This window comes from Nannobrachium achirus (genome assembly GCF_963921795.1).
Source record: "Nannobrachium achirus genome assembly, chromosome: 22".
NCBI lineage: Eukaryota > Metazoa > Chordata > Actinopteri > Myctophiformes > Myctophidae > Nannobrachium > Nannobrachium achirus.
The window spans coordinates 23,356,329-23,380,061 of NC_137829.1; the positions used below are offsets into that span (position 1 = coordinate 23,356,329).

The window sequence follows — 23,733 nt, forward strand, 5'->3', positions numbered from 1 at the left end:
CATACAGATATTCACTTAAGTAATGACTTAAAGATGAGAAATCATTATTAAAGATGTCCTTTTGCTTCAGTCATCAAATCTGTACACCAACATTTGGCATTTCAAGGCTGAAATTGTACACATGCTAGTAAAGCAAGCCTTATAAAAGTATCAGACATGCACAAAATTCACCAGAACACAGGAGATTAAATCTACTATGTTAAAAATGCTCTGGGGGAGAACCCGCATTAGGGGTGGGGGCTATGCATGCAAGATCATATAGATATTCACTTTAGTAATGACTTAAGGATGAGACGTCATTATTAAAGATATCTTACTTTGCTTCTGTCATCAGATCTGTACACCTACATTTGGCATATTAGGCTGAAATTGGACACATGCTAGTAAAGTAAGCCTGATAAATGTATCAAACATGCACAAAATTCAACAGAACACAGGAAAATATATCTATTAATACGTTTTGGGAGAGGACCCCCCAGACCCCGGTTGGGGAGTTCCGCGCACCCCCCAAAATAAATCTCCTGGATTCTGACAGTCCAATGTTGACAACCCTGTCAGTGAGTGTAGTTGAAAAATAAAAAAAACAGTGTTATGTTCTTATGCCTCATCACTACTGCATTTTGAAATCAGTTAATTGAGGTTGGATGCTTTACTTACACAGTAAAATCCTCAATTAACTTCTCCTTAATTTGTACAATCTCAGAGGATTTGACAGTGTACTTGTAGAGACACGAGCAGACAGACATTCCCCTCTTGTCTCTCAGACCGTCTGCCTGCCTCCTTAACCACTTGAGCCCTATATACCTCGTCTCACAATGGATAGCGCCAGTCTACATGCTCACAACGTGCGTTGTGAGCATGTGGACTGGCTATTTTAGCTAGACATGCCCAAAATAGTGCACCGGGTTGAAAGAGTTTAATGCTGGAAAAACATGTGAATTGAATAATATTTCTCTGCACACAATGTTTCTAAAGCTGCGGCCTAGTTAATTGCGATGCTTATTCGCTTGTCGGGGAGGCTAATGCAAGCGGTCCTACAGCAGTTCAAATATAATTCTGTCCATTTGCAGTGTGTAAGTTGCAGTACGTGATCCTTGCATGCTGGTGGGTCTCAGGATTGCGTCTTGGGTCTGTGGAGGGGGTCTTGTTTGAAACAACTCCTTGGTCAAGGACACTGTGTCTGGAAGCCAGCTTTGTTATGAGAGTTGTGGAGACTCCGTTATCAATCTGTCTCCATTAATTCCAATTCATTTTAGTGTGTGTGATAACTAGCAGCGTCTGCTTGTCTGTGCTCTCACAAGGCAGTGTGTTGTGTTTCCAGATAAACATGAAGTCTTGTAAGGGGAGGGCCTTTTCTGTTCTCATGACTGGAAATAGAGGGACAATAATTAGTGCCCTACCTCTTGCTCTGTGAAAGAGAATACTGGCTGCAGAATAATGTCTGTGATTGTCACACCCAGCTATAGAATGTGACATGTACACTGTTAACATATAGTATAGATACAACAAAAAAAGATACACTATATAGATCACATTTATTGTGTACTGTCATAGTGCTATATGCAATATGCTATATGCTTCCTAACTTGCAGAGAGACGGTCATGACCAAAAGGAGTGACTAAAGGCCTGTCCATACTTTGACCGAAACTGACCTTTTCGATCAAAAGGTCCTTTTTGACCATAAAATTGTGTCCCTTGCGACTTCTGAAAAGTTTAGAAATTTGCACCTCGGAAAACACAACTCACATCCACATGCATTCATTTCACACCGTGATTGATAAAGAAGTCTTGCTGAACAGGATATGATTGCATTCTGGACAGGATAGTTGTCAAAACGTGACATATTAGGCTTCAGGGTGTCTGATGGGACAAGAAGCAGCACCTGAACCCATCTGACCTCTTCCACACGCAGCACTTTGTCAATTGTTGAGGAAACAGCCTGAGAAGCAAGCAAGCTGCAGCTCTGAAAAGAAGCAAGCTACCGTGTTAAGGCTCAAAAACTACCCAAAAGTATCCAAAAGTATACCCAAAAGTACACAAAACTACCCAAAAGTACACAAAACTACCCCAAACTACCCAAAAGTACACAAAAGTAGGCAGGGGCCGGCACTTTTGGGTACTTTGGGGCAATTAGTAGGACCCTTAACCAGCGTTAGTTTTACTGAGGTTAGGGTTAAGGTTAGGTTTAGGTGTATCTCCTTCCCCCCCGACTTTCGGCAGCTCCACGCAGCCAATCACAAGCTTCCACTGCCTTAACCCAGTTGCTTTTTGGAGCTGTGTGAAGCACAGGCTCCCTATACGTGGCCGTGTGGGTCTGTCTGTCTGTCTGTGTGTGTGTCTGTGTGTATGTAGCCTGAACTTCCTAAACTTCGGCACGCTACTAGTCCCACAGTTTTGCCACCACACACTCGCGCCATATGTCAAATCGACAGGCTTACTCGGGAATCGTGGGCTAGTAACTTGCTAAGAGAAAGGTTAAATAGTTTAATTGATATTAATTTATTAGTGAATTAATTTTCCCCATTGACTTATAATGGGAATCGCAAAAACTCACATTCAATTATTTGTCTCTCGCAAACCATAGGGGCTAGAGTTTCAAGACTTGGAGAGGAGGTTCATAATGATTTCAAGGATTAAATAAAAAATAATTGTGTCATTTGGCCGCATGGTGGCGCCATAACACCCCACTTTACGTTTTGGCCTGTAACTCTTGAACCGTAGGTCGGAAAATTAAAAATATTTTTTCCCTGGATTCCTTTGGTCATGACGCATCTCCCCATATAGGCCACGCCCATTTGCTAGATTTTCCGCCATCTTGAATTTTCTCCAAAACACACTTTTTGCTCCTTTTCCTACATATTTTCTTCAAATGTCACAAAAATCGGTACACATGATCCACACACACACACACACACACACACACACACACACACACACACACACAGCTCCACTTCACACGGGTGTGATTTTTTGATACACTTGGACTGAAAGACCTGCAAAAAACACTCTTCCGCTCCAAAACAATGGTATGTAGTTTGAACGTTTTGAAAAATCGGGACACGTCGGCTACAAAATTACAGATAACGATGTCATCCAAAAAGTCAAATAATGGTTGAAATATGGACTAAATTGATATAGTGGTCGAGCTCTAATGAAAGCTATTTGCTTAAAGGGAGATTTCACCACGCCTCAAGCCCAAATCAGGCTGATCCGGTGCATCTCAGGAGTGGACACATAATAGCTCAGTGAAGAAGGTGCTGGAGCAACTCGGATGTTTGGAGATTTTTACTTTAATATAGAACAGGGCACAAGGCAAAAGAATGCCAATGTTTCGATGTTAGAATACATATTCATCTATTGGCTAGTTACACCACCACTGCTGTTCATGACCATCCATGTTTCTGAGACCAGTAAAAGTGACAAAAAAATCAAATGAGGATATCACGTGTGCTGGTGGTCCACATTGGACAATGCATTTCAGTTGTTGCTCGTTCACAGTAAAACACTGTACAAAAAGGACCTTTAGTGGTCCATTTGGCAGTTATACACGCTGAGGAGTAAAATTAACACTAAGGATTTTACTGTGTAAGTGCAGTAATGGGTTTTATGAATGGGTTTCTATTACAAAGCCTCTGGTTTCTTGCCACTTTCTGTCCAGTACAGTAAATTAAATTAATGTAGAACATTTTCTAAGATAAATAGCTTATTGTCACTGTTGACATTTCAGAAGGTTAGGTGTCCCTTGCAGCAGTTCTATCACTGAGCACCTCTTGTTGTTAATTTGACATTAATCTCTTATCTTCAATAATCACTTATGATATTCATAATTGACTCAAAGTAGACCCACTTGTAAAGTGGCTATGCCATAAAAAGCCTGTACCCTCATTCTCACAAGGCCTCTTTGTCTAGTATTTACAGTAAAACAGATGTGGATAATGAATTGTGGCAATTGTGGCTGTGGGAACAACTTGCAGAGCTATTTTGGACCTCCAATTCTCTCTGTCTCTGTCTCTGTCTCTCTCTCTCGTCAGGGTAATCATCCCTCCCCAGCTCCCCCACCCCATATGTGTCTTAACATCAAATAAGTCTGCAATTTCTCCTTAACCCTGATCACCTTTACATTTGACAAATTACATCACTTTAATTACACAAATTTGATATCCTCTCCATTCATACAGTACACTGTTCTGGTAACTATTATTGTCTCCAGTACTGAGAAATAGGTTATAGTCAGTTGCTCATTATATCTGCCCATAATTCAAGAAAGAATAAGCTCTTCTTGATGGTACTCAGAATTCATGTATTTCATCCACTTTTGCCTGTAAATGGGATGTGACAATACACTTTGAGCTAACTTCTTTGTTGCAATATGTAAAAAAATAATATATATATACTGTATATTGTATTTTTTATTACCGTTGGGTGTAGTGGAGATACCAAGTCATTTTTAGCTTTATTTGACCTTGTCTGTTATGACTCTTTTTGCCATGGGAACTATTTTTATCTAGGCTTGTCTTTCGGAGAGGCAGAGAGAGAGAGAAAAAAAAAGTTTTTACATTTTCAAGGACAAAGGAGGAGTTTGTATTATAGTGTTGTCTTTGTTTCTCACACTTTCATTCACTGTAGAGAAAGATACTGTAAATGATGATTTAAAAACAGGATTCCATAGCTAACAGTCAAATCACCAAGTTAAAACTTACAACGCTTTAGTTGCCATAAAAAGAAAACTTCTATTTATAATTAAATATATGGCTATTAAATATTTGTACACTCAAGGAAGAAACATGAATTTCTATGCAAGAAGAGCCACATTGCCAGCCATCACTCCTCTGTGTCTGCAGAAGCGGGTAGGAAACATGGATTCTTTCTCTTTATGGATTATAATGACTTTACATTCTGCTTGTATAGTATTGCCTGTTGTTGTTGAGTGTTGGCTGATGATTCCACATTGAAGTGATCTTCTCAAATATCAAATATTACAGAATACAAGAGGCTAAGTGCTTCTTAAGAGATAATTTAAACACAGTTTAAGAGCGCTGTAGTGTGTGTGTGTGTGTGTGTGTACATGTGCGTATACACACGCACGCATGCGTGATTGTTGTGTATGAGGTATAGGTATTTATATATATATATATATATCGGTAATATTATGTAATAACTTTTTTTATTAGGGGTGCAACAGATACACGTATCGATATCGAACCGTTCAATATGAGGGTGTACCGAACCGAATGACCCTGTAGCGAACAATACAATACCACTCCACATCCACATTCCCCTGGAACCCCCTCAAGGACCCCTAAGGGTCTGCAGAGCCCACTTAGAGAACCACTACCCTAAAGGTTGGGTACCGTATTGTTCAAAGTTAAAACAAAAAAATACGTAGTTATAAAAATACATCTATAAATCAAGGACATTTCTGTTTATTTTATCGAACCGTGACATGCAGCATTTTGACAATGTTGCATTTCATTTCACTTTCACTGTGACACAGATTAAATGTGACACCTGTCACTTGTTCTCAAAGTAGAAAAGTGCAAATTTGTCGAAACAAGTAGATTGTGTCAAAAGGGGAATTTCAGTGGAGACAATCCTGTCTTGAGAATTGGCGTGACAAAAGAGATTAGAGTGTTGGTTCTTTGATTTATAACTGTGGTACGAGTTGCTCATTTTCACAAATGCGGCCTGTCCTAGATCAACAGAATGAAAAACCATAAAACGAACAAGATTCCTTCCCCTTTAAAGGTGTGTGTGTGTGTGTGTGTGTGTGTGTGTGTGCGTGTGTATTCTCAGTCTTCTTATTCTGTTCTGATCTATACTGTACTGTTTACGTTGACAAGTAGAAGGTTAACAGTAATGTCACACAAACAATGCAGTCACTGTTACTGAGGTGACTTGGAATGTAGACCATCTGGCAAGTTGAAATATGTGTCTATAATGGTCTGTAAACCTATGTGACAAATATGACACCTGCCAGTGAACCATGATTAGGTTACATGTGAGGAACATGATCCAGTAGGGCTATGATTTTGGCATGCTTTTTTAGTGTCACAAGTCACACACTTTTGACACATTGAATGTCATGTTTAGGTCTTGTATTTCTATGTATTTTCTTCTCTGGTCTGATTTTCCTGGTTCTATGTTTCTGTCCGCTCCAGTATTCACCCCTTGTGTGCTGTATATTCCGAGTTCCCGAGTCAGTCCTTGTTGAGTCATTGTCTCGTGTCACGTGTAAGTTTGTCTGAGATTTTCTTGTCTTTGTTCACCTGTGTCGCCTGTATTTAAAATACATTCTTGGGTTTGATCCTAGTACCTGCATTTGGGTTCTCGCCACACCAGTATGTGACAGAATGATTCAACAAACTGGACCCATGCCAGCAGACTACCAAATAGGCTTTTGCCCAGTGAGCTCTGTATGGTTTTTGTGACTGCAGTACGAGCCTTAGGGGTGGTGACACTGGTGTGTGCCTGTGTGGACTTTGTTGATGCTCCGGCTGGCTGGTCTAATGGTGGGGGGTATTTGCTTGAGCTTAGCTGGTCAACTTTTGTAGCGCGGGCTGGTCGATTGTTGGTTCCTAGAGATCCTGGTCGTGAGAGCTCCGGTATCTCTCCTTGAAGTCCTGGTCATGCAAGCAAGGGCTGACTGTCCAATGCCACTTCATCCCCATTATCAATGAAAGAGACTCAAAGGGTCTGTCTCAATGCCCCCTGTCAGTCTACCTGCATTCATTTAGAATATATATAGAATAGAATTCAGACACAACCTTTGTCTCATTGATTTTTGTGTCTAGGTCTTATATTTCTATGTATTTTGTTCCCTGGTCTAGTATGTCACAGGGACTTGCCCCCAATCCGCTGAGTGCCAAGCAGGGATCCATTGGGTCTTGGTATGACTCGGTCGGGCAATTGAACCCCAACCACCCAATCTCAGCGCAATTCACGATGCGTTGTTTCTTTAATACCTGAAGTATAAATTAGTGTTCCAGTGGTTCATGTTTTCTATTATTAATCCATCTACAAAGTATCTACTGTAACTAAAGCTGTCAAATTATTGTAGTGGAGTAAAAAAAGTACATTATTTTCCTCTGAGATGTAGTGGAGTAGAAACAAGAATTGACACAGTCAATATATAAGCTGGTCAGATGGAAAAAAAAAAGTTTTTTGAAAAAAAAAAAAAAAATGTTTTTTGAAAAAAAAAAAAGGTTTTGGAAAAAAAAGTTTTTTGGAAAAAAAAAGTTTTGAAAAAACTCGGGCGTGCTCAAACAACAGTAATAACTGCGTATTACCTTACTGTACTTTACTGTACTGTATACTGTACCTCACTGTACTGTACTGTACATATTCTGTGTTCTATATCTATGAAGTCTGTGTTCTAGATCTATGAATTTTGTAGCTCCCCCCCCCCCCCCCCGTGTATGTGTGTGTGTGTGTGTGTGTGTGTGTGTGTGTGTGTGTGTGTGTGTGTGTGTGTGTGTGTGTGTGTGTGTGTGTGTGTGTGTGTGTGTGTGTGTGACTTTTACTTATAACTGAGTACATCTACAGTGCAGTATTGATACTTTTAAGATACTTTTAAAAAAACAAGTGTAAAACATTTGAGTACTTTTTCCAACAGCTACTTTCCCCCATAGCCTGGAGGACTCCTGCTAAGTTTGCAGTTGCCTTAGAGCCTATTACTCTATAAATCTATCTGTGATGTCTGATTGTACTAAAACTAGCATGCTTATTAGGCAGTAGTGGGAAAAGTACTCGCATTCTTTACTTAAGTATCATGCAATACTGCAATGTCAGTGGAAGTCTTGTATTCAAAATGTAGGATACTTGAGTACAAGTATAAAAAGTATTTGTATTAAAATGTACCAAAAGCAGAAAGTACGCATTATGCAGAACTTAATGTAACCAAGGTGTTCAAATAAGTGTATTGATTGTAGGCATTTTCCAAAATCTTGTGGTATTTCACTGCTACATATCGTTCTAAATATATGCTTTCTTGTCATTTAGTACAATGAATGTGTTACCGTGTCTCTAGAAATGTGCTCATTATTGGTGAAGATACTAACTGTAATTCTCAAAGACTCGCATTGGTTCATTCAGCACATCGTTTTTGCTCTGTTTCATTTGATATTAAAATGCAACTCGAATTAATCTACTGTGTGGACACTGATCAGATGACAGGAAGAAGCAGCTCATCAATGAATGTACTTTGTGTTGCTTTTGTAAATTGTGTAGGGTACGATATTTTCATGACTTCACACCAAAGCCCATATCATGGTCATAGAGTTAAATCATTGACAACTTGCATACTCGTTCAGTTCATATGTTAATGCAGATGGTATGCAGATGGTGTGACACATCACCTACTACAGCCTACAACGATGCCCAGGGCAACACTGCATATTGTCTATAAATGGCTCACAGTTTAAATAACGTACGGTTTATTTGGACAATCATCTGTAACAGATGAAGTATAATTAAATACGACGTGATTAACGTTTGTTTGACATCCTCATCACAATTACATTGGATGCATCGCGTTGATTAAAGTGAATGGCTGCTATAGTTTTGCTAGTTTTCATCACCTAATCACCTTCCTTTCATAACCTAATCTCTACGTTTAGAATTGAAAGAAAAATAATGTTAATGTTAGTATGAAGCTAATTATAAAGCTTAAATGGATGATGATGTCAACAATGACTTGTGAAAATCAAAGAATGATAACCGATCTACAAGCAATCATACAAACATTTTGTACTTTGATGCCAATACTTTTGTACTTTTACTCAAGTATAGACCTCTCTTTTCTTCTGTTTCATTTATCACAAGCAGGCTGGCCACAGGCACCGGCTCAGTGTGAAGGAATGGTGCTCCCTGCTGGACAAAATATTTCATTACAGCAGTACAGGTCTGGCTCCCAATCATGAGCTCGGTGACCATGTGACATGGACAGCCAATCGGCAAATAGGTCCCCTAGGTCCCCTGAATGTCTCAGGACAATGTAATCTGTTTAAAGAGCTGGTCCTGCTGACCAGCTAAAAAGTGTAAAAAAATAGAATTGAGTATAAATGTGCTTAGTTACGTTCTACCACTGTCTTTCTGTGAAGGGCAGCAGATTGAGGAAGTGTGTTGCTTTCCAGTGGTGTACTCTATCAACCGCAGTACTTGAATCTAAGAATACTTGCTTTTTCCCCCAAAAAAATTAAAGTACAAATTACAAAGTACCTTTTCTTTTTAATACCAATACACTGCTGTTTTGAAATTCATAAAATGTAAGAAATAAATTAAAAGATTTATTAGAAATTGACAAAATATCAATAGTGAAAATAGCAGAAAGCTCACAATGCGTTGTAGAGAGCTTGTAGATCAAAATTTTTGTAATAATGCACCTTTTCCCCTCCTGGAAGTGTAGTGCCGTCAAACGTACAATATTTGTCTTTGAATTGGACTGGAGTGAAAGCCATATGTTTCCAAAAATACAAATACTCAAGTAAGGTACAGTTACTCTGTCCACCACTGTTGCTTTCACATGCAGAGGATGCCTGAGGCCACCTCTCCGGCAGAGCTGCAGCTGTGGGAGTGCAGTTCAAGGTAAAACCACAGCTCTCTAAATGCCAAAATGGACAGCACAGTCCTGTCCTTGCGATAAGGACTTATAGAGGAGTTTATGCACGGCCAGAGCTATATTTAGGGCTGCATAAATTAGATGTCTGGATTTCCTCTTGCTTATCCTGACTTCATTTTGTAGTTTTTTCCCTCCTCCAGCGCCCCTGCCTCTGTTAGAGTGGTGTAGGTAATACAGTACAGTAATGTGTATTCAACATTTCGGTTGGCACAAGGGAGAGTGGAATGTGGCTTGCAGTTTGCACTGTTTTATAATTACAACTTGGATTCATAATTTATAAGCCGTCACACAATGGTGTCCCGCGCCAGTAATGGCAAATCTACCAGCTAAAACATTCTGATCTTGTAGATCAGCTATTTTTGGCTTAACTGCTGCTTGGTTCTGTCATCACCATATTGCTACACCCCTATCTTTTTTCCCTCTACCCATTTGCTTGCAATGACAGAACGTCCTGGATTTACAGTTGTACTTTAAGTAAGTTTAAAAAACAAAAGTAGTCGTAACATTCTGTACAGTACATTTGCTAGATTAAAAAAGTGCATTTGATTGACATGCTGTTGTTACACATGGAAGCTGTTCAAATAAAAGCAAGTCTACACTTGGCTGAGGACAGTCAACTGATGAATGCAGGTCTTTGTGCTCAGTGATAAAGACAGCAGCAGTTCTCCACAGCTCATAACCTAGCCTGGACAATCATTGCAAACTATTTGCTAATGATTAACAGCACCACTGCACTGCATGCTGCCTGCTTTGATAAATCATGTAATGACAGTATGACACATAGCATACGGTTGACGTAGCTTTTTTTTTTATAATCTACTTTTGTAATCTATTTATGTAATTCATTCTTTTGGAATACAATCTATTTGAAGACTGTAACTTTTTCCTATTGATTACTCACCCCAAGGTGACTTGAATTAATGGATAGTTCTTAGTTTTTTGTCACATTCCTAAGCCAATAATGTGATGACTTCAGTAGCAGTGGTTCCCTATGGAGACACAAATAGCCTGCTTTGAGCTTTGTGCTTTGACACAAAGAGTCTCCTCAAATTATGGGGCTTTTAAGCCGTGACATCATTTTGTAGGGAGAGGAGAACTCTGCCCCCAGAGCATTTTCTGTCCCTCGCTATTTCAACAGATCTGAGACAAAAATAACGACTAAAGTATAATTCTAACACTTTCCTTTCAACAACAAAGAGAAGAAAAATGTGTAAATAGTAAAAATAGTAAAAAGATTCACGGAAACTGGGGGCAGAAATTCTCCTCTGCCTACAAAATGATGTCATACTTAACGGCTTAGGAATGCAAAAAAAAAAGAAAAAAAAAGGTCCCCATCGGGTGAGTAATCGTTAGGAAAAAAAGTCATTATGGGGGTGAACTATCCCTTTAATGGCTTGAATCCACACAACATAATCTGTTTTTGTCTGGGTTGTCAATTATTTTCGTTGCACCATATCCATTTTGTGGTTGATATTGTGACTTCAAAAAGTCTTCCTGAATCTATTGCTAAACAACTAGCTTGAGGGTTGAACTGTACTAGAAGTGGGAGAGGAAAGATGCATATGAAATGGAAGTGTCACAAGTGTGGAAAATCACACATGACAACAAATTATTTTAAAGCTGCATTGGTCAATATGTTTGATAGCAAGAAAGCAATAAGGCCTGAAAAAATCACACTCGTGTGAACTGAGCGGTGGTGTGTGTGTGTGTGTGTGTGTGTGTGTGTGTGTGTGTGTGTGTGTGTGTGTGTGTGTGTGTGTGTGTGTGTGTGTGTGTGTGTGTGTGTGTGTGTGTGTGTGTGTGTGTGTGTGTGTGTGTGTGTGTGTGTGCCCCCTGTGTGTGTTTGTGTGTGAGTGTGCCTGGCCTATGCCTGGCCTATCCTGAACAACAGCGCCCCTCCCTTAACATGTGTGGTCAGAAAAGGTTACTGCAGGCTACATACCCGGAGACAGACAGACAGACAGACAGACAGACAGACAGACAAACAGACAGACAGACAGACAGACCCACACACACGGCCACGTATAGGAGCGTTGTGACCACCGCTCAAAAATAATAGTCTCTGTGTGAAGATATAAGGTTACCAACTATTATCAGTATGGTTTGGGCTCCCCTCTTCCTATTCCCAGATCTGTTGAAACACCTTATGCTTCACACTATTATCTAGTGCAAGATGACCAACTTTCTACTGTAGCTTTGTCTCGCAGGAGAACAGGCTTAATTCCCCTTGTTTATCAGTTATGGGATGCATATCACACTATGGGGATTTTAAAATAGCAAGTATGAATACCTTGAAGGCCATGGGGCAGTAGTGTGGTGTGGCCATTCAGTGTTATGGCGTGTGCCTAACAATGCCAATTTGTGTGCCTAACAACACAGATTTGCACAGGTGCCGTTTCAATTTGTCCATGATTGTCCTGAATTTGGCATTGTACTGGATGGACCATGGTTTGCTGGCCAGCCCTGTGGGAAAAACAAATATGACCTATTTTATTTGGACATGGCCTCCGAGTTATTCTTGTACTTAATGCATGTAAAGAAAGGTTGCACATCATCTAATGTCTATTAAAGGTAGTGTCAAAATGTCTTCATTTATTTTCCAAATCCAGATTATGCATATTTTTACCAATACCTAAAAAATCTTTTATTGAAATTCCATGGCAAATTTCTTTTTTAACTCATTGAGTGCCAGCGCCCTCTAGGGGCCAAAGAATGCCAGCGCATCTCTCATAGGCGAGCGCTTTAGCTTCCAGGACTTCACCTTCCAGGACCTGACGTGCTCACGTTCATGCACGGCATGGAAATGTCCCGGATGAAGATGCTAACAGAATGGCTATTCCCATTTTGTCATCTAAAAGATCATTTTTGGGCGATTTCGCCGTAAATAAACCTTGCGCCGCTTCCCTATGACACAATCCAGAGATATAAAGAGATATAAGATGTGGTCTTTCATTGGATTAGGCGGAGATTGGCGATTGCGTTCGCAAATAACGTCCGGCCGGGACGTTGCTAGCTTTCGGCTAGTAGCTACAAAAATCAGGCCAGGCTTCAGAAGGCCTCTTATCATTTTTATTCATTTCATTAAATATCCCGGACTAGTTCGGGATAGGCACCCTGGAATACGTCGCGCCGCCTACAATGAACATTGGGTGAACATTGGGGGGGTCTAAACTTTATTTTAAACCATTTTCAATGGAATATATCGTCGGACAGAGTAGAATGGCTTGCTGGCTAGCGGCTAGCGAGCCGGGACCACCCACGTTGCTCCAAGCAGCTCGGGGTAAGTAAAATAGCAAATAAAAAATTGTTTTTGATCCCGAATATCCCGAACTAGTTCGGGATAGGCACTGTATGAGTTTGTTGTATTACTCTCATATGCATCTGAACACAAAATATGTACATTTGGTCAAAATGTGCAAAAAGCCCTGCTGGACAGTCATATTGAAATGTGGCATGAATGAGGTGATGACTACATTTGTTATATTACTGCATTATTAGACTCAATATATGTCTTTTCAACATGTCAATATTATTGTGGTAGATAAAATTGTCCTTATTTTCATTTGCATTTGGGGTTTTGCGTCATCAACGTGCATCATCAAATATTTCATCAGCTTGTAGCCGAGAATGTAAACGGGTTATGTTCAGGTTTGAACCAGAGGTTAATTAGAAAAATGCTTTTTATTACAAAAAAGCACTGGTGTATAATGCATGTGCTGTATAGCTCCTCTGTCACTCCCTCTCATGAAGTAGTCATTGTAAAAGGTCACTGTGACCGGTATACAGGCTATGGCCTGTGTGTTTGATTGGATTAGTTTCATGGTTCAAATTAAATTTCACCTTCAAAGGACTCGGAATGTCTCTGTGTGCATCTGGTTGACATCCAAATTAAAACGTGCAAGAAATAGACATATCTTGGGTTGAGATTTGTGCTGAGTAATGCAAATCTAAGTCTGCAAGGCTAATGCACGACCAGGCTCTCTCACCTTCTGACAAACCCTGCCCTGTTCCTGGTGAAATGTGATGCCAAAGTGATTTGATTCAGGCCAATTCTCAGGAAGTGAGTTCCTTACAGGGACATGCAACTGGAATCCACTCTAGATGCATTTTCCACAGCCATTACTGTACAGTGAAAGAACACCGTTTTCTTGTGGTGGATACATTTCCAAGAAAAAAAAGGGAACGCATTGTGGTATACGTATTGATTTAGAGTGGTAGTTTTGCTCTGGTCCTGTGACCACATGTGATCTAATTGGCACACACTGTTTTTCAAGGCAATACGTGTGTGCTTCATTATTAACACGATACACTATTAACTCATACGGAGGGACATTGCTGCTCAAGTAATCTCTGAAATGCAGTCCTTTGGTTTTTGTTAGGTGCCTTGCAAAAGGAGATCCTTGGCTTGTCTTGTAAATCTCCACATGGACTGATTAAACACTGGATGGTTCTCTTCACTGAGGGGTGATGTCATAGCTGCAGGCTCTCATTCGCTGCTCGCTCCTTAAGGGTTCTAACCCCGGCCCCAGTTGGAGTGCTCTGACCTCCTTTCTCTCCACAAAAGAGGGCAGGCTTGTCCTGCCCAGCCGACCCGCCTTAAACCACCAATCCAGCTCACTGAGTGAAAAGAGGCAGCCAGTTGGTCTTTACTGCGCTTCTCTCCCAACCCCCTTCTCCCCGCCTACCTCTGTCAACTTTAGACAGAGTTGACCCAACTAGCATTACATTTAACCAGCACCTTTGTAATTGCTCTTGAGGGATCTTGCAGGGCTTTATCCTGGTAGCTCTTCTTGCCATTGGTGTCTGTTTGTGAATAGAGAGGGGGTGGGAGCCTTGTGACTCTCTCGCTCTCCCTCTCTCTCTTCCTTGCGCCCTTGTTCTCTCTCATATTATCCCCTCCTCCTGAAGGGAGCAAACTGATTCTTGGCTTTTTGACTTGGTGGCAGTGGGGGGAAAAGGTAGCAGGTGATTGGGTACGGAGCCCCAGTGACAGAGATCTGTGGAGTCAGGGAAACGCTGCTGCTAAGAGGCAGCTTCGTCTAATAATTACCTCATTTCAGCTTCACTGCAGCACAGAAAGGGTGTGAGAGAGAGAGAAAGAGAGAGAGAAGAGAAGAGACAGACTCATCGCTTCCCAGCTGACACTCGCTTTGCTGTCTGATGCATGTTTCCATGGTCCTCACAAAAGCCCTCATTTGCAATGCTGTGCACTCAGCCCTATATAGGCTGCAGAGCTTGCCCAAATTCAGAAGTCTGCTTGGGACCAAATAGGGGGGTAAGTTGTACTGTTAGATGGTTTAATTAACTCAGTATTTGACATCTTGGTATGGTCTTGCAGGATTACTGCATTATTTTCTCTAGGGGCTTGTGTCTTGCTGTGTCCTTTAACACGGTTGGCACACTGTGATGTACTTTGTGCAGGCTTTGATCAACTTACTTTGAGCATTTTTTAGGAATTTTCTGATGGCATTTGGGAATATAGGCTGCATTTATGTAGGTCAAAGTGATTCCTTTGTATGACTTGTTGTCAAGCATTTTTCAACACACATGCTGTAAAAAATCAAATCCTCCAAATATTGACGTAGACTTTTACTTTTGTGCCCTCCAATACAAATGAGTGTTTTATATGTATGCATATATACTATATGTGGTAGATGTATGTGGTATGCATGTTTTATTACAGGTAATCAAAGTGTACAATGAGGACAACACCAGCAGAGCAGTAGAGGTTCCTAATGACATCACTGCCCGGGACATCTGCCAATTGTTTGTATTGAAGTGCCATTGCATTGATGACCACTGCTGGACTCTCTTTGAACACCTGTCCCATCTAGGCATAGGTAAGATGTATGTTAATGCATGTTTTTTATGTTCATTTTCGTCCGTCCATCCGTCCCAAATAGTGTTTGTGTTGTGTTGCAAATAAATAGGAACCTTTGACAACTCGTCAATATTCTACAAACCTAATAATCTCCTAGAAAAGTGACACTGTTTCCAAATTAATCATCCTACGCTCTCGTCGTGGAACTCCAAAAATAGAGGTGCTTTAAATGCCTTGAGGGACTTTTAAAAACTGTGGAACATGACCTGTAGCTGTTCTTGGCTTACTGTTATATTTCACATCCATGCGATGATGCATGTTGGTTACATTTGTACACTTCCACGAGTTTAACTCAGGATCGTACTGTGAGAGACGAGACATGTCATGCCAAAGTGTGGCCTTCCTCGATATCAGCAGGGCATTCTGCAGGACGCACACCCCATGCTTTTAAATGTATTTTACTGTAACTGAAATTATATTTTGTAGTCTGAATGATTTATAGTGCAAAATAAGTAACATTTTAAAGTGTAGACATTTAGTTGATGCTTTTATGCACAGCATCTAACAATGAGTGGAAAGGTAGCACAATAAGCTTGATTTTAGAGGTGACCAATCCATAAGAATGTGTTCATTAACTCATTATGTGGGTTTAATGACATTGGCACTATCTAGCAGTACAATATGCCTTACATTAGTGAGATATTGGAATCCTAATGAACTCTTAACTATCACCACAACGCAGGTAAGGTTTTCTAGTTTCCCACCAATCTGTAGAGTTCTTTTAAACTTGTGTTATGCTTGACCTTGTCCTCATAGTTCAGCAATGCGACAGCTGTCTGCCTGGGAATTATTTCACACAAATCCTGCGTGTGTTTTGTTTTCAAGTGGTCATGTAATCTCCAGTTAGGAAATGAATCCTGTCTCTTAAATTGGATGCCCCCCCCCCTCCAGAGGTTACTCATTAACAATCCATGAAATAATGTCAAGTCAAATTTGACCACCTAAAGATATTCATCTCGATCACTGTTTCCCAAACAATGGGTCGGGACCCATCTTTGGGTTGCATAATCCTTTTTTTTTTTTTTTTTTTTTTATGGGTCACAAATAAATATCCATCTTTTTCCTGTTACCTACATCTTTATTTATTTATTTATTTTTCCAAAAGATTCAATTCAAAACAATTCCAATGAGAAGTATTTGTTTAATAAAATGAAAAATAAATCTAATTTCCATAAATACATTCTTAATTCTTTCATAGGTAGTGAAAATAGCCGATCTACAGGCTCACCACGCATTGCTTCACGCCGCCTTGTGAGCCTGTAGATTGGCCATTTTCACTGTTTTGGGTCCCGGACAAACAACTAATTTCTCTTTTGGGTCTTGAGTTAAAAAGTTTGTGAACCACTAATCTAGATTAACTCCTGTTGATGCACATATTCGGTGAACATATTTAGTGAAGCAATAACAGGAGAGGGCGTATAGAGCCCTGGGGGACCCTGGTCAACTAAGTACAGGGGTTTAAGTGGTTAAATACAAAGTATGTTGGCATACTTCATCACATTACTCATCTGCCAGGACCTGGAATCAAATTGGTATCACTTTACGGTCAGTGGTGTAAAGTAACTAAGTACATTTACTCACATACTACTTTGAGGTACTTTCCTTTACTTTACTGGAGTATTTCCAATTTTCAGTACTTTTATTTCTACTCCACTACATCTCAGAGACAAATACGGCGTTGTGAGCTTGTAGATCTGCTGTTTTTGACAAATGGTGAACATTTGTGCAAGTCTTTTGACCCGATTCTATACATGTCTTCTAAATCGTTCTTCTAAGTCAGTGGTTCTCAAACTTTGTCATGTCAAGGACCCCCAAAATTACTTGTATTTGGCTGTGGACTCCCATCTCAAAATATGTTGTTCCAGGGACCCCCCAGAGTTACAAATGTTTGCTTTTAAAAAGATATATTCAAAGACTTGCAAAAGAAAAAAATCTAATTTTTTCAAAAATAGCAGATCTACAAGCTCGCAGTGAGGCACTCTGTGTCGTGCTGTGAGCTTGTATATCTGCTATTTGAGGACTTTTCCACCACTGTTCACGCTTCAACTCCAATTCAAGTACCTCCCACACCCTGCAGTGAAAGGTAAAGGTTATCCACTCATTGATTCTCTCCCCTCCTGCTGTCACCAGAGAGAACCATTGAAGACCATGAGTCCGTTATGGAGGTGCTGTCCAGCTGGGGCATGGACACAAACAACCGACTGTATTTTAGGAAGAATTATGCCAAATATGAATTCTTCAAGAAGCCCCTGGTGAGTCCATGATGATTGTTGTGTCTTCTAATATGGCAAAAGCCACAGTGTTGAATTAACTGTTGAGAGACCTTTGCAGTGTACACCTGGTGTATGCAGAAGTGTGCTATCTGCCACTTTAAAAGGGGTGGTTTTCAACGTGTTGTCTGGGGACCACCAGGTGTCCTTTTAAGGGGGCTCAAGGGGGTCCTCGGCTAAATTAACGATGGACCCGTAAGATCCATTTGTCCACTTGCAGAGTTAAATTAACGCTTTAGATTGTGGCATCACAGACATAATAATTTAAAAAAAAATCAAATGGATTCTGTTGCCAAATGCACATGGGGTCCTTGAAATTAAATTGGTTTGAGAACATACCGTAGCTACTGTAATAGACCAGTTCTATTGCCAGTGTACTGTTGCTCGGGTGGTGTTAACTGGTGTTGCTGTCATAGTGCTTTGGTGGTGTTAAACTGGTCTTTCTGTCACACTGGTAGGATTTCTTCCCAGATCACATGGTATCTATATCCAGTGAAGCCAATGGGATGATGAATCATTCTGAGCTTATACAGGTATATCAGTTTCTATTTGCAGTCCCATTTTACTGTGTCCTTAGGAGATGAGTTGAGATGACTTTATATACTGTGTGTGTGTGTGTGTGTGTGTGTGTGTGTGTGTGTGTGTGTGTGTGTGTGTGTGTGTGTGTGTGTGTGTGTGTGTGTGTGTGTGTGTGCGGTGCGTGCGTGCGTGCGTGCGTGCGTGCGTGCGTGCGTGCGTGCGTGCGTGCGTGCGTGCGTGCGTGCGTGCGTGCGTGCGTATATACAGTACGTCACCTATATCCAAAAGTATACACGTAGAGTAAAATAAGCAAGCAAATAGAAGAAACAAAAGCTGTTGTGTGTGTGTGTGTGTGTGTTCTTTTTGTGTTGCTGTATAGAGCATCGCAGTGGGCGTGGTTTACTGGTGCCACCAAAAAGTCTCCTGTTCATTTCCTCATAGACTTTCACGAAAATATTTATAACAATTATGTTAAGCCTAGAAAAAGCCCAGTTAAAATATGATTATTTTGGGGGTCGCTGCCTGAAAAGGTTGAACCACTGCAGTACAGTATGTGAACAGTTCTTCCTTCCTCTGTGCAACACAGACCTTCCTGAACTGCAGTGCATGTCCAGAGATCCATGGACATCTCCACGCCAAAGAGCAAGGCAGGAAGTCCTGGAAGAAGTTCTACTTTGTCTTGAGGAGGTCAGGACTCTATTTCTCCAACAAGGGGACATCTAAGGTCAGTGGTAGACAACATCCACATCATTTTCATACATTTTTCATTTTGGGCTTTATCTTTTCTATATCATATAATATTAATGTTTAGACTCGTACACACACACCTCGTGGTGTTGTTCAGCAAGCATCATGTAACGTGGATCAGGGTGTCTGCTGGTCCTCAAACATAAATTCTTGTCTTATAATTTCCAGTCCAGAAAAGATCTTAAATACTGTTTGATTTTCTGTTTAAGTCCTGAGTTCAGTCTCACAGGTCTTAAAATATATTTTCATGATGCACCGACTTGAGTTCTCTCTCATTTTGCACGTATGCTTATTATTTCGGGGACTGCCCATAAGTCCGAAGGTTCATTAGTCCGAAGGTTCATTTTGTCCGAATTTAGTTAGGGTTACTGAGGTTAGGGTTAGGGTTAGAGTTAGGCATAGTATTCTTAACAAATTCTGACAAATGAACCTTCGGACTAATGAACCTTCGGACCAATGCCATGGCAGCCTTATTTCACCCATCAAATTGGTCTTATTTCACTCTAACCAGTATTTGCTAAGTTCAGATGCAGATGTGTTGGACAGTGACATGAACTAACATTTATGAACAAAAATCCCGCACTCTGCTCTTGCTCAGCATCGGTTTTATTCAAATTGACTTTTTGACACTGTTGCGAAAGTCCAGAGGGACCGAAACATTGTCAGTTTGAATGAAACTGATGCTGCTGAGCAGAGAGCAGGATTTTTGTTCACAAAGCTTTGTTCATGATTGCTTGCTGAAATTGCTGAAAACTCTACTACAAAAAGTATGCTGGCTGTTTTATTGGGCTTTCTAAAGACAGTGACCTAACGTACCTCACAGCTGGATTCTCGGTTCGACACACTGTGAAGCACTGGTTCCCAAACACTGGGTCGGGACCCATTTGTGGGTCGTGGACCCATTTCTATGGGTCCCTTAATTTTTGGTTTGCTACATTTTGTTTTTGATTGTTCTTATTTCAAAACATTTTCAAAAAACATTCCCCCAAAAGCTAAGATTGTCATGAATGAGAAAAATAATGCAATGAAGTAAAAAAAGAAAAAAAAGAAAAACGAAGAAATTCCATAAATTAGACACCAAATGTTTAAGAGGTAATGAAAATAGCCGATCTACAAGCTCACAATGCGCCGCTTCGTAGATCTGCTGTTTTCACTACGTTGGGTCCCGGGCAAACGTCTACCTCCCTTTTGGGTCTCGACCTGAAAAATTTGGGAACCACTGCTGTAAAGTGTCCAAAGTGTTAATTTATGTCTGAGACTGTAATAATTGAGCTGTACCGTAAGTGCAGCACTACTGTCAGTGGGGTCATCAGTTCATCCTACACTGTACGTAAAGGCTTATGAGAGGGGAGTGGACCGTGGAGGAACTGGTTGGTTTAGATTTTCCTTAGGTCAGCTGGCATGGCAGCCCTGGCAGAAACGGTCCTCTCCGTGCTGCTGACAGGTGAAGCTTATACCCAGGCATTGGCTGTGCCAAGCCAACCACTTCTCAACCGCTTTCATCCCCCACAACAGAGGAGCTTTTGTTCCCTGAGCACAGGAAGGCTTTGGTGTGGAGTCTACCTTTACTCTTGTTGGGTTACCATCCATCTGTGTTGGTCCAACCTGTTGCTAGTCAGTCAGTCTGTCAGCACTCAGCACAGAGACTAACTGCTGTATGTTAACTTTAACCACTTAAGCCCGGTTTTTACACTTATATTCGAAAATAGCTAAGCTTGTACAGCTATTTGCTATTTTTGAGAGAAATAAACTGAACATTTTGAAAGAAAGAAAATATAATATTTGGTTTTAAAAAACATTTTTTAAATATATATATATATATATATATATATATATATATAGGAAAGAAGGAACATATTTGCTTATAATGACGTCCACAATAGGGATGACAGGGTTAAAGTTTTTAAATGAGGAAGCGGGAACACTGTGTCACATAAAGGCTGAACAATGGGAGTCTTTGTGCTGCCCCGCTTATGAAATATCTCCTTGGCTCTGTGACAGTGTTCATGATGGCTCAATAAAGTTTCTGTCAATGTGTCATATAATTTTATGGCCATCGTCTTTCAGTACATTTACATACTAACCACACCTGCAACGTAACTGATAAGGGAGTTTTGTATAAATAAATGTGCTTTGTTTGAATTTAAGTGTGCCAGCCTTTCTTTATCGTGGATGAATTGCCATTTTGTTCTGTGAACACAGAAGATTAGATTGAAGGCTCGGTTTGATTTCAATGAGGGTGGGGATTTTTCAGCTGCATTTTTTGTTGGTTCTTTTTGTAGATATTTGAATTATTTTTCCACCCTGCATTTGTACAAAAAATGTGGTGTGGTCAATCTGTGGCCACTGTGACTAAACTGTAAAATAGCATTCACATACCTTTACTCCCAGGCCCAGACAGACTGACTCCTGGTGCTACTGGAGCATAGCCACACAATATTTATGTTGAATTGATATTTACTCAGCATCTGTCCTTACACAGTCCATTTCTCACCTCCTCACCCAACACGCACGCACGCATGCACGCACGCACGCACGCACGTTTGTTTCAATTCCTCTCATAGCTGGATTTGTACAGGCATTCCCATCTTCTCTACAGAGCAGTGTTTGGGGACCCAACCCCCCTATACAGAGGGTGACTAAATACAAGCACCAAGTGTTCGGAGACGGGGAATTGGATGTGGAATGACCGGTAACATCCTTCTGTACGCAAAGAGAGTTGTCTGTGTTTTATTAAGACCTATCTCTTTGTTTTACAGGAACCAAGGCATCTTCAGTTTATTGCTGAATTCAGCGACAGTGACGTCTACACCTTACTGTCAGCAAAGAAAACTCACGGAGCGCCTACAGAGTATGGTTTCTGCGTCAAGGTACCATTACGTATTTTTGCAGTAACACAGACCTCTTGCCATTTTCTATTATCTGTATTTATTGACTGTTATGTTATGACTTTGGTACTGGGAGGCCTGTAATGGGAGAGATAAAGCACAATGTATGTGTGTACAGTTGTATGTAACCCAACGTTTCTTCTCATCCAGTCAACTAAGTGTAGCTCAGCGCGGGACCTTAAGCTGCTCTGTGCAGACGATGAACAGACCAGGACATGTTGGGTCACTGCCATGCGGTTGTTTAAGGTGACTTGACTCGATGTTTACCACGAGACTTAATGCAGGAATGCTGAGTCAGTTGAAGTATCTGTTTTAGCTTTGAGATTATGAACAATAACGTGGTCAAGGGGGGTATAGTCATTCATTCTGGATCTGTTTCATTGTCTTCATACTGTATCATGTGTGGTGTAAGACAAAATAGTTCCACCGCTCACTGTTATTTCACTGAAAGTGTGCAAATATATGTTCTGAGCTGTGATATAAACAATATATATATATATATACAGGTATATGTGTGCACACACACACACACACACACACACACACACACACACACACACACACACACACACACACACACACACACACACACACACACAACCATATGAATGTTATGTTTTTTGAATCCTCTTGTGTTTTGCTTTTCAGTACGGGATGCAGCTCTACCAAAACTTCATTCAACCGCATCAGAAACAGAAAGCTTCACCAATGGTAGGCTAAAGGTCTTTTGTTTGTTTTCTGTCGTATAACAACACTAAGCGGTTGCACCAGCTCACTCAAAAATAAAGGCTGCAGCCATTTGACAATGTTTTGGAGCAAATGCTGAAAAAAAAAAAAAATTGCTGCTGTATTATAATAGTGTAACAGTCCGTGACAAATGAGGGCAGTGTGTATATTGAGTCTGGACCCATGTCCTAGAATAGTCCCACTCTCAAATGAGAGTATTCGGCAGGGGTGACCACAGTCTATTTTAAGGCTTTTGGACATGTCCGTGGAACCTCTGCTTTCTAAAAATATACGCTGATCAGCTGCTCTCAGACTTAACAAGTCATCACCTCCACTCTACTGTCAGGGGAGCAAATGCAAAAAAAGCAGCCTTGCCAACACCCAGATCTGTGGGCAGGCTGGAGCTTAAAGAGACAGCTAAGGACAAGGAGGATGGAGTGAAGGGTCAGACTGTGTTGCTGGACATAACCTAAGCTGTGGACATATACAGTGTATAATAAAATTATACTAGAGGTTCGGGCCTCCACTCGTCCTAGACAATTTGCCCTCTTGGCCCCCAAACTGTGGAATAAACTCCCTGTCGCACTTAGAACAACAGACTCACTCCCTAGCTTCCACCGTGGTCTGAAGACTCACCTCATTACACCTACATTATTTTGTCTAGATTGATATTTCTATGCATTTGATGTATTGATGTTGATGTATTACCTTGCTTATTGTAAATCACTCTGGATTAAGAGCGTCTGCTAAATGCCTAAATTGTAATCTGATTGATATGCCCAATGCCCATATACAGTATGTAGATCTCTGTATCTGTCAGTCCTTATTCCTTTTATGCCCATACATGGAGATCTCTGTCCTTGTCCATTTCCCGTCAGCCTCCCCATTGTCGTTTTTATTGGTGCCCCAGTCTCATCTCCTTGCGTTCGCTAATCGCCACCCCTCCTGGCCAACGTCGACTCGCGGCCAAAAACGTGCGTAGTACGAGGCTACGAGCCCACGTCATAGTATATAAACTCATATTTTTCATGTTCAGTGGGTGTTATGAACGAATTATTGATTGTTGTCTCTGCCAGGCCGAATGG

General features: G+C 40.7%; 1 protein-coding gene across 1 annotated transcript in view; it reads left to right on the forward strand.

Annotated features, from left to right (window-relative positions):
* grb14 (growth factor receptor-bound protein 14) overlaps positions 1 to 23,733 on the forward strand; it is a 46,750-nt gene that overhangs the window by 15,658 nt on the left and 7,359 nt on the right. The window contains exons 3-9 of the mRNA XM_080752615.1: positions 15,301 to 15,457; positions 17,629 to 17,750; positions 18,227 to 18,301; positions 18,874 to 19,011; positions 21,794 to 21,904; positions 22,073 to 22,168; positions 22,571 to 22,633. Of these exons, the coding sequence (XP_080608741.1) occupies positions 15,301 to 15,457; positions 17,629 to 17,750; positions 18,227 to 18,301; positions 18,874 to 19,011; positions 21,794 to 21,904; positions 22,073 to 22,168; positions 22,571 to 22,633 (762 nt within the window). The remainder of the gene's footprint in view (positions 1 to 15,300; positions 15,458 to 17,628; positions 17,751 to 18,226; positions 18,302 to 18,873; positions 19,012 to 21,793; positions 21,905 to 22,072; positions 22,169 to 22,570; positions 22,634 to 23,733) is intronic.